This window comes from Nycticebus coucang, chromosome 24 (genome assembly GCF_027406575.1).
Source record: "Nycticebus coucang isolate mNycCou1 chromosome 24, mNycCou1.pri, whole genome shotgun sequence".
NCBI classification, from domain to species: Eukaryota; Metazoa; Chordata; class Mammalia; order Primates; family Lorisidae; genus Nycticebus; species Nycticebus coucang.
This window is the reverse complement of record NC_069803.1, coordinates 3,457,950-3,467,673: the sequence shown is the minus strand read 5'-3', so window position 1 is coordinate 3,467,673 and position 9,724 is coordinate 3,457,950. Positions and strand designations below refer to the sequence as shown.

The window sequence follows — 9,724 nt, the reverse complement described above, 5'->3', positions numbered from 1 at the left end:
AGACTATGTCTTTAAAAAAAAGAGGAAAAAAAATCACCATATATTACACCTATGACTTTTATGAATCTTTTATTTATTTTACTTTTTTGGAGACGGAGTTTCACTATGTCACCCTCTGTAGAGTGCTATAGCATCACAGCTCACAGCAACCTCAAACTCTTGGGCTTAAGCGATTCTCTTGCCTCAGCCTCCCCAGTAGCTGGGACTACAGGCACCTGTCACAATGCCAGGCTATTTTTGTTGTAGTTGTCATTGCTGTTTAGCAGGCCATGGCCAAGTTTGAACCCACCAGCCCCAGTGCATGTGGCTGGCACCCTAACCATTGAGTACAGGTGCTAAATCAGTTTTTATGAATATCTTATTGTCATTTTTCTGTTTTCAAATTTCAAGAGAATATTGGTATCTTAACACAGTAGCACTAACTAATACATTTGTCCCAGGCTGGGTGCAATGGCTCACACCTCTAATCCTAGCATTCTGGGGGTCAAGGTAAGTGGATTGCTTGAACTTCGGAGTTTGAGACCAGCCTGAGCAAGAGTGAGATTTCATCTCTACTAAAAATAGAAAAATAAGCTGGGGATCATGGCAGGTGCCTATAGTCTCAGCTCCTTGGGAGACTGGGGCAAGAGGATTGCTCAAGCCCAAGAGTTTGAGATTGCTGTGAACTAGGCTAATGCCATAGCACTCTACCCAGGGTGCAGAGTGAGACTCTTACCTCAAAAAATATATACATACACACACACACACACACACACACACATATATATATTTGTTGCTGAATGAATCACCAGACTCTTTGATTTGGCCATTCCATATCTTTTAAAGGAAACTTAACACAGTTGGTATTCATTGTAGGCCAGAGCCTCAGTTCTAGACACCTGTTAATTCATGGGCTGATCTTAAAAAGGCAGACCGTTACGAAGCTTCTAGGTCATCAGCGTTTGTGAGAGACTCCCAAGAAAATGAGGGTGGTGGTATTTAGAGGAAGATGGAGGTAAATCCTTTGTATTACAAATTACCACACATAAGTTGTATATCCACTCTCCATCTAACTTGTAAAATTATATTTAGTTCTCATAATCAGAGGTTACAGAAATAATGATGTTATTTTATTTATTTATTTATTTGAGATAGAGTCTCAATCTGTCGTCCTGAATAGAGTGCTGTGGGGTCACAGCAACCTCAAACTCTTGGGCTAAAGCGATTCTCTTGTTTCAGCCTCCCAGGTAGTTGGGACTACAGGCACCTGGCAGAGTGTCTGGCTTTTTATTTATTTTATTTTTTTATTTTGGCTTTTTCTTTTGTTGTTGTTGTAATTGTCATTGTTGCTTTAACTGGCCTAGGCTGGGTTCTAACCCGCCAGCCTCAGTGTATGTGGCTGGCACCCTACCCATTGACCCACGGACACCACCAATAATGACATTCTTGATAAACTTAACATCCTAAACTGTTTTAATAATGCTTGAAGGGCTCAGAGAAAATACCTGTTTTTCATATAGTCCCATACATGCATAAAATAGTTTCTATAATCAGATCACCAGTGACAACTTGTTTTATTCCAATGTAAAGTTGAAAAGGAAAATATCTCCACAGAGACCACAAAGACAGTTATGTTGTTTGAAGGAGGTAAATTGCAATCCAGCAAACAGATGTCTGTTGAAAGCCCATTTCACTGTCAGCTTGTTCTCTGAAAACTAGAGTATATGTTGCTTTCGTGTATCTTTAAACCAGTCGCCATTTTCTCTTATCTAGTAATGGATGATAATCCTGCTCTAGAAATGCTTCTCAACAGCTTCGAGGATCTTGTCTGAACAATTTTATCCATGACAAAAATAGACTAAGAAATAATCAAAATAAATTATAATAAATATCTGTATCTGTTGCAAAATGTTAATAACCTCAATAAATATCAGTGTTTTTACTGCTGCTATTTTGCTTAATAAGCTAGAGCTCTATTTCTAAATGGTGTAAATCATCAATGCTATTAAAACTAAAATGAAAAAGCTTCAGGCGGTAATGGTGATTTTTTTTTAAATCCTATTTAACACATTTTAGCAAAGTAATCCCATCCCAATTTGTATTTTTAAAGCATAAGTTCTCTGAATCCTGGAAAAGGGAATTTGTTACCACTATATTACTACCCCTTCTTCAAGCCACTTCAAAATTAGTAAAATTTTAACCCTAATATTTAAGCAGAGAAGTTGGTAGCCCCAAGGCCAGATTCTGTTGCTAATAGGCATCATAAATAAGAAAAATGTTAAGTATTTTAGTTATATTCATTCTTTCATTTGATACTACCCTAACTTTTTTTAAATTAGGTAAATAAAATTGTTAGTTACAATTTCATCTTGCTGGCCTGTTAATCATCCATTGGTTATAAAGTGAAGAAGTGACTTAAGTTTGTGCTTACTGTGGAAATTTTTATGAAAAATTCTGGTAACATTCTAAATATTTGAATGACATAAATCTCTAGTGGTCTCTTTTCTTTTAATGAGCTAGAGGATTTAGTTTAATTAAAAGCTTTGTCAAGGACTACTCTCGTGTGAAGTCGTAAATCTTAAGAGTAGCATTTTAAAAAGGTCCAGAATAACGTTTTTTATATTAATTATGATTCTTTATTCTGACTGGCGCTTATGGAATAAGTAGAGAAACCAGTCTTAACAGTTTTGTATTTTTCCATAGAGAAGACTTGGGCTGTATTTCTGGAAGGTGCCTAGTGTGGGGAACTGCTTGTTGTAGAGGAGCAGAGGTTGTGGGAGCCACCTTGTGAAGACGATGCTTTTGTTCACACACATTCCCTGCAGGGAATGGTGTTCAGGGGCCCATGACAGACTTCTGATCCCTGGAGTTAACATCCCTCACATCTATATCAGCCACTAGCATTTTAAAGAGGTTTTTAGATGGATATGTAAGGGCCGAGAATAAAGTTGTACAAATATTTTAAGAGCCATCACCTTCTCAGGCTCCCTAACAGCTGATCTGTGAAAGAAATTACATCTTCATCTAAGACAGCGGTTCTCAACCTGTGGGTCGCGACCCCCTTGGGAGTCGAACAACCCTTTCACAGGGGTCGCCTAAGACCATCCTGCATATCAGATATTTACATTATGGTTCATAACAGTAGCAAAATTACAGTTATGAAGTAGCAACGAATGTAATTTTATGGTTGGGGATCACCACAACATGAGGAACTGTATTAAAGGGTCAAGGCATTAGGAAGGTTGAGAACCGCTGATCTAAGAGCCTCATCCCTATTCTCTTGGTGCTATGTACTAAAACTGAATCAGTCCTAGTATCATGCTCCATCCACCGTCACCAGATGGAGATCTCAAACAGATGTGTAGGCTTCCACGGGAATTACCCTAATAAGCAGCAAACCAGTGCAGCCGGGGACAGCTGGAAATAGCAGGCTGGTCTTTAACACCTGGCTTCAGGGGCCCGACTGGACTCCAGGCGCTTGCGTAGATGGTTGGCAAAATCCACCTGGGTCTGTGATAGGACCTGGTTGATGATAGTCTTTGGCAGCCACCCCTGCAGTACAAGATAGGCAAACTGACCATTACTTGAAGGTAACATTGCACCCTGGATACCCTGTCACAAACATAGGTTGCCTGGGGCTTGGTCTTCCAGCTTTACAGATGTAGCTTTGGATTCGACAAGAGTCAGAGGCCAGGGGATGCATTGCTGCCCTGTTGTCAGGACAATGTCTAGCACAAGATCTGCTGGCAAGACTGATTTCAGTCCTATTTGCCAGCTGTGTGACCCTGAGCAAGTGATACCACCTTTCTTACACTCAAGACCCTGGGCCTGGCCAGGCACGGTGGCTCACGCCTGTAACCCTAGAACTCTGGGAGGCCGAGAGGAGCGGATTGCCTGAGCTCATGAGTTTGAGACCAACCTAAGCCAGAGCGAGATCCTGGCTCCAAAAATAGCTGGGCATTGTGGTGGGCGCCTGTAGTCCCAGCTACTCAGAAGGCTGAGGCAAGAGAATCATTTGAGCCCAAGAGTTTGAGGTTGCTGTGAGCACTCTACCAAGGGCGACATAGTGAGACTGTCTCAAAGTAAAATAATAAAATGTAAAATAAAAAATATTAACTACAGCCAGGCATGGTAGGTCCTATAATCCTAGCACTCTAGGAGCTGAAGCCCAGTGATCTGGGAGGATTGCCAGAGCTCAGGAGTTTGAGACCAGTCTGAGCAAGAGTAAGACCCCATCTCTACTAAAAATAGAAAAAATTTGCCAGATGTTAGGGTGGGCATCTGTAGTCCCACCTAATCAGGAGGCCAGGGTGAGAGGATCTCAAGCCCAAGAGTTTGAGGTTGCTGTGAGCTGTGACACCAGCGCACTCTATTAAGGGTGACAGAATGAGACTATCTCAAAAAAATTTTTTTAACTACAAAGTTGAATTTTGATGTGAGAGCTGAGAAGGAGCCATCACTCAAGTCCCTTCCCTGCCCAACAGCCTGCGATTCTGTCAAATGGAACAGGATTCTCTGTCCCTGTCGGTTTGTCCCCAGCTCCCGAGCCGCCTCCTGTGTCCACACCTTGAGGTCAATGCTGAGCAGCCACGTGAGTCTGGTCTTCGAGGGGCTTCCCGCCAGGGGACGGAGCACCATGCAAGTAGGACCTTGCTCAGCTCTGGCAAATGGAGAGAAGTCATGTCAGGACGCAGCCAAGCTCGCTTATGCTGATGAGTTAAGCTGGCCACAGTTCTAGAAACTTTGTTTTTTTTTTTCCTAAATCTCATCTGTACCCTTTGCCAGGGGTATTAACAGGCAGCATGGTCACCAGCTCATCAGGACAAACACTAGCTGGAGCTGGAGCAGAAGCTGGAAGGCTGCTCTGCCCTTAGTTGCTAGAGCACAGGGAGGTCGGGGAGGGGATTCAGGGTGGTGGCCGGGGCCTTGGGAACCTCGGGAAGCTGCAGTGTTGGAGTGGTGTGGATTATGAAGCGTACCAGCTGCAACTCACAACCCTGTCCCTTGCTTCAGAAAATCACTAAGGTTCTTAAACCTTGTGAGGGTCAAGATGAACTAGCTGTTCAAGTAGGGCCACTCTTCTCTTCTACTTTGGTAAATGAGTCTTTTGTAAAAGGAAGCTGAGGGCAGGGACCAAAGGTTGGGAGCAGGGATTCAGCTTCAGCCCCTTATATGCCTGGCTGAGCACCCACGGCCAACATGCCTGTCAAGTTCTGAGCCCGCTGTGTATTACCTGATGACACCTTTCTGCTCAGGCATCTTCCCGAAGTGTGTGGCCATGCCAGCCAGCACACAGGTGGAGCCTCGGCGCCTGGCACAGCGCACACTCACAAAGTCTCGGGGCCCCACCAGGTTTCCAGCCGATTCTGCAGCCAGCTCATGGGTGATGACTGTATCTTTTCCAATTTTCTGCAGGACCTACCAGGCCACAGAGAAGTACTCAGCCAGTGCTGCTTAGATGCCATACACAGCTGGACGTCCCCTTTGGCCCACCCTTGAGACTGGCTCTCCTGGTCCCTGCCAGCTACCCCTGGCCCTTCCTCACCTTGATCTCCTTGACATTCGGGTTCCACTCGCCCATTTCCTCCATGCGTTCCACAAGCTCTTCATAGAGCCTCTCCATGGGCTGGTCCAACACCACCTCCAGCCGGAACACCTTGCCCACATCTGGGACCACTTTACTCAGCACTTCGTCCCCATTCGCCTGTCAGGGAAAGAAAGGAGCCCCGCAATAAAGGTTAGAGAAGAATATCCTTAGCCTCATTCTCAGAGACATTAGGTAAGGAGGGTGGGGAGTGAACAGCAGAAGGAATTTTAAGCTAAGCATGAAGCCTGAAACTTTAAGATAGAGTCTGCAGGCTAAGCGCCTGTAGCTCAAGCGGCTAAGGTGCCAGCCACGTACACCAGAGCTGGTGGGTTCAAATCCAGCCCAGGCCTACCAAACAACAATGACAACTACAACCAAAAAATAGCCAGGTATTGTGGTGGGCGCCTGTAGTCCCAGCTACTTGGGAGGCTGAGGCAAGAGAATCACTTAAGCCCAGAAGTCGGAGGTTGCTATAAGCTCTGATGCCACAGCACTCTACTGAGGGCAACAGCTTGAGGCACTGTCTCAAAAAAAAATAGAGTCTTCAGGGGGGTGTGGTAGCTCATGCCTGTAATCCCAGAACCCTGGGAGGCTGAGGCGGGTTGATCACCTGAGCTCAGGAGTTTGAGACCAGCCTGAGCAAGAGCGAGGCCTCATCTTTACTAAAAATATGCAGGTGCCTGTAGTCCTAGCTAATCAGGAGGCTGAGGCAAGAGGATCACTTGAGCCTAGGTGTTTGAGGTTGCTGTGAGCTATGATGCTACAGCACTCTACCCTGGGGAACAGAGTGAGACTCTATTATATAAAAAAAAAAAAAAGGGTGCACCTGTGGCTCAGAGTAGGGCACCAGCCCCATATACCAGAGGTGGTGGGTTCAAACCTGCCCCTGGCCAAAACCTGCAAAAAAAAAAAAAAACAAAGCGGGCAGTCATTGCTGCTTCAAGCTTTGTACATCTCCTGAAGAGGTAACCTGGTGCCTTTGGACCCTTTTTTCTTGGTGATGAATGTTGGGGGTGTAGTTTTCTGACAGAAAAGACCCATGTTTGACTTCGGAAGTTCAAAGATCCTAAGAGACGTACCTGGGAGTGGGAAAAGTCTGCTCTACAACCAGCTTGACCATACATGGAATGATAGACAGGATCTTAGAAATTTGTTTTAGTTCAATACCTCTTACCACATCACATCACAACGATACGGAGCTGGAGAAGGTCAGTGATTTGTCCAGGGACCCTTAGCTAAGAGTAGTGCTGGCCTAAATCCTAATAGTCTGTTAACTCTGTTGCTCTGAGAGCTTGGGAAAAGAGAGGTTTTGCCTGACCTTTGGGTAATGGGCTGCATGTAAGCTTTTGCCAAAGATGAAGCCACCACAGTCTCCATCAATAGAGGCAATGGCCTTTACCGCGTGCCTTGTTACAGGCTCCTGACGATGGTGCAGTGCCCAGGAGCAGAGACCTCCAGAAGGCCTTGGGCCCCCTCTGCATTGCAGCCTAGCCCTGTGGCAAGGTGAGCCCAGTCACCTCACCCTACGAGCTCAGCCAGGAGGTGAGCAGAACAGTACAGACAAAGCACTTGGGCACAGGGAATTCTGACTCCGTGACGACATCTCTGAGTGTACAAAGTTCCCACTGCAGGGTCTCTGCTGAGTGGGTGTACGATGTATTTATTTGGCAGGGAGCTAAGTACAGGAGTAGTGTTTCTGAAACAGGAGGCTCTGAGATACCTTTCACAGGGGAGGAGGATATCTGAAGATGTGTTCTTGAGAAGGAGTTCTCAAAACTACTCCCTGCCGCTTGACTACTGCATGCAGCAGGGAATCAGAGAAAAGTGGTGTCCCAAGCTGGTCCCGAGAGTGGCTCTTACCTGCTGGGTCTCCTTCTTCCAGCCCTCCTGGGTGCTGAGGATGCCCAGGGCGGTCTGCATGGCCTCCTCCCCCTGCTGCAGGTAGGCCAGCTCCTGGTCACTGTAGAGAGTCTCCTCCAGCCGAGACCCTGACACACAGCCGGAAAGACAGGTACCTGCTAGTCTCCCGCCTCCCACCAGCTCGTAACACTTTGGTCTCTGGATCTGCTTTTTCCTCTGAAAAGCCAAGACCAAAGCCTGCTGACCAAGGTAGACCCAGCAGCCGCAGGTGACAGGGAGGGGATCTGACCTCGAGGAACTCTAGGATGGGAACACCCTCTCAAAATAAACTGAGGAAGAGGAGGAAGGGAGGAGAGGAGCCAGAGCCACATGCACATTTCATCCCAGGAGACTCCTGCCACTGGCAGAAGCCGGAAGCCTCAGCACTTACCAAGCAGAGAGCTCCGCCGCTGGACCTGGGTAATCCATGCACCAGGGGTCGGGCCCCCCAGGGCCCTCCGGTTCAGCTCCTGGCCAATGGCCAGCACAGCTTGGTGCCTCAGTCCTGAAGAGAGGGAAGGACACCACTATGTAGGAGCTGGCTTGGAGGTGGCAGTGACTTCCCCAGGAGCACACAGATTCCTAGCAGAGATCTGTACTAGAGCTGGGTCCCCAACTCCCAGCACAGTGCTTCTTATGCTGCACCAGGGTGCTGCCCCCCAGGGGCACAGAAATGTTCCTTCTATCTGGTCTGGTCAGACCTGGCCCACCTGAAGACAGGCTGCATCAGAGAAACAACCAGAAAAATCCTACTGGAGAAAGAGAATCAAACCATCCCCTGTGGTATGTGGGGTGCTGGCAGCTAGCCAGCCTTCATTGCATGAGTGGCCACTCAACGTGCAAGTCACGTCCATTTAGAGGACAGCCCTGCTGCCAGCCGCAGCTCTGCCAAGCACGGAGTCTATAAACCGTAGCTTCTTCAGCCCAGTGTGATTGGAAATTACTTGTCTATGGTTTGTGTGCCTTTTAATGATAGCAGGGGATTGACTCAAATGAAACTGGGTCCTAATCAGCTCTACAGAAGTGGCCTCTGGTAACTGGTCCCTGCCTCTTTGTGACGGCATGGGACAAGCAGACATCCCTGCCTCGCCCGCTTCTCTCTTTACCTGGTCCTTGTGATGTCCTGCTGCCCTGTTCTTCCCCTGTCTTGTTTTTGGATTCAAGACTTCTACCTCTAGTACAGTGGGCAAGGCCTTCCTGCTACCCTTGGTACAAGCCTCGTCCACCCTGAAGGAAGATAGTGTCAGCAACAGTTCAGGAACGACTGGAGCCCACAGGTGGGACAACCAGAAAATTGCACAATCTTTTTTTTTTTTTGAGACAGAGTCTCACTATGTTGCCTTTGGTACAGTGCCGTGGTGTCACAGGTCACAGCAACCTCAAACTCTTGGGCTTAAGCAATTATCTTGCCTCAGCCCCCCAAGTAGCTGGGACTACAGGTGCCTGCCACAATCCCCGGCTATTTTTTTCATTGCAGTTGTCCTTGTTTAGCAGGCCTGGGCAGGGTTCAAACCTGCCTGACTCAGTGTATGTGGCCGGCGCCCTAACCACTGAGCTACGGGCACGGAGCTGAAATTGTAGAATCTTGAAGGGATATCTTAGCATCCAGCCCAGTTCTTCATGTGGGAAAACTGAGGTTCAGAAACTTTCCCAGACTCACACAGTAAGAGGCACAACCAGGTTCAGAATGTGGATGGCCTGTGCCCCAACCCAGGACTTTCCCAGCCATCCTGCCTGGGAGCCCCTGCTGAGCACCCACAGCGCCTGCGTCCCAGGGACTCACCCCTCATGTTGCGCATGTGTCTGTAGGAGCTCCCGGCACACAGCTTAAACGTGGCGAGCAGCATCCTGTGGCAGAGTGGCAGCGCCGGGGTTGCTGCTGCTGCCTTTGCACCTCCGAGCCCCTGGAGGTCTGTCTTTGTCTGTCTGCCTCTGGGCGCAGCTGTGGCCTGAAATGTGCGTTGTGCGCCTTAAATGCCCCCAGCTGAAGGATGTACTTCATCACCAGGAGATAAGAACGCCATCACTTACCGTACAAAGGAAAGGGTCAAGGAGAGAACTATTGCCTCACAAAGCTGCTTTGGCCATTTGTGGGGAGTGCGGGGGGAGTGCACAGAAAAGAGGAATAACAGGCAGACCCAAGAGGTGGAGGGGGAAAGCCGCAGCAGCTTAGCAGAAGCCGGCAGTGTGGAGTCCTAGCCCTCACCCTCAATAGGATTTGATAGGAGTTAAACTGAGGTTTAGACGCTTGCATTAAAA

At 47.5% G+C, this 9,724-nt stretch overlaps 1 protein-coding gene across 1 annotated transcript; it reads right to left on the bottom strand.

Moving 5' to 3' along the window:
• Positions 1-2,708: 2,708 nt before the first annotated feature.
• On the bottom strand, positions 2,709-9,352 carry STAR (steroidogenic acute regulatory protein). Its single transcript, XM_053578520.1, has 7 exons — positions 9,249-9,352; positions 7,857-7,970; positions 7,427-7,554; positions 5,525-5,683; positions 5,213-5,397; positions 4,546-4,639; positions 2,709-3,531 (listed from the first exon to the last, which is right to left on the bottom strand). The coding sequence occupies exons 1-7, from the start codon at positions 9,310-9,312 to the stop codon at positions 3,418-3,420; spliced, it is 858 nt and encodes a 285-aa protein (XP_053434495.1). The 5' UTR covers positions 9,313-9,352; the 3' UTR covers positions 2,709-3,417.
• Between the last annotated feature and the right edge of the window lie 372 nt (positions 9,353-9,724).

What these genes read in the sequence shown, in the direction of transcription:
- STAR (XM_053578520.1), bottom strand. Translation starts at nt 9,312, where the DNA reads ATGCTGCTCGCCACGTTTAAGCTGTGTGCCGGGAGCTCCTACAGACAC. An exon ending in GCGGCGGAGCTCTCTGCTTG is followed by an intron (nt 7,555 to 7,856) that starts GTAAGTGCTGAG and finishes GCTGTGTGTCAG; the next exon opens with GGTCTCGGCTGGAGGAGACT. An exon ending in GAGCAGAAAGGTGTCATCAG is followed by an intron (nt 4,640 to 5,212) that starts GTAATACACAGC and finishes TCCATTTGCCAG; the next exon opens with AGCTGAGCAAGGTCCTACTT.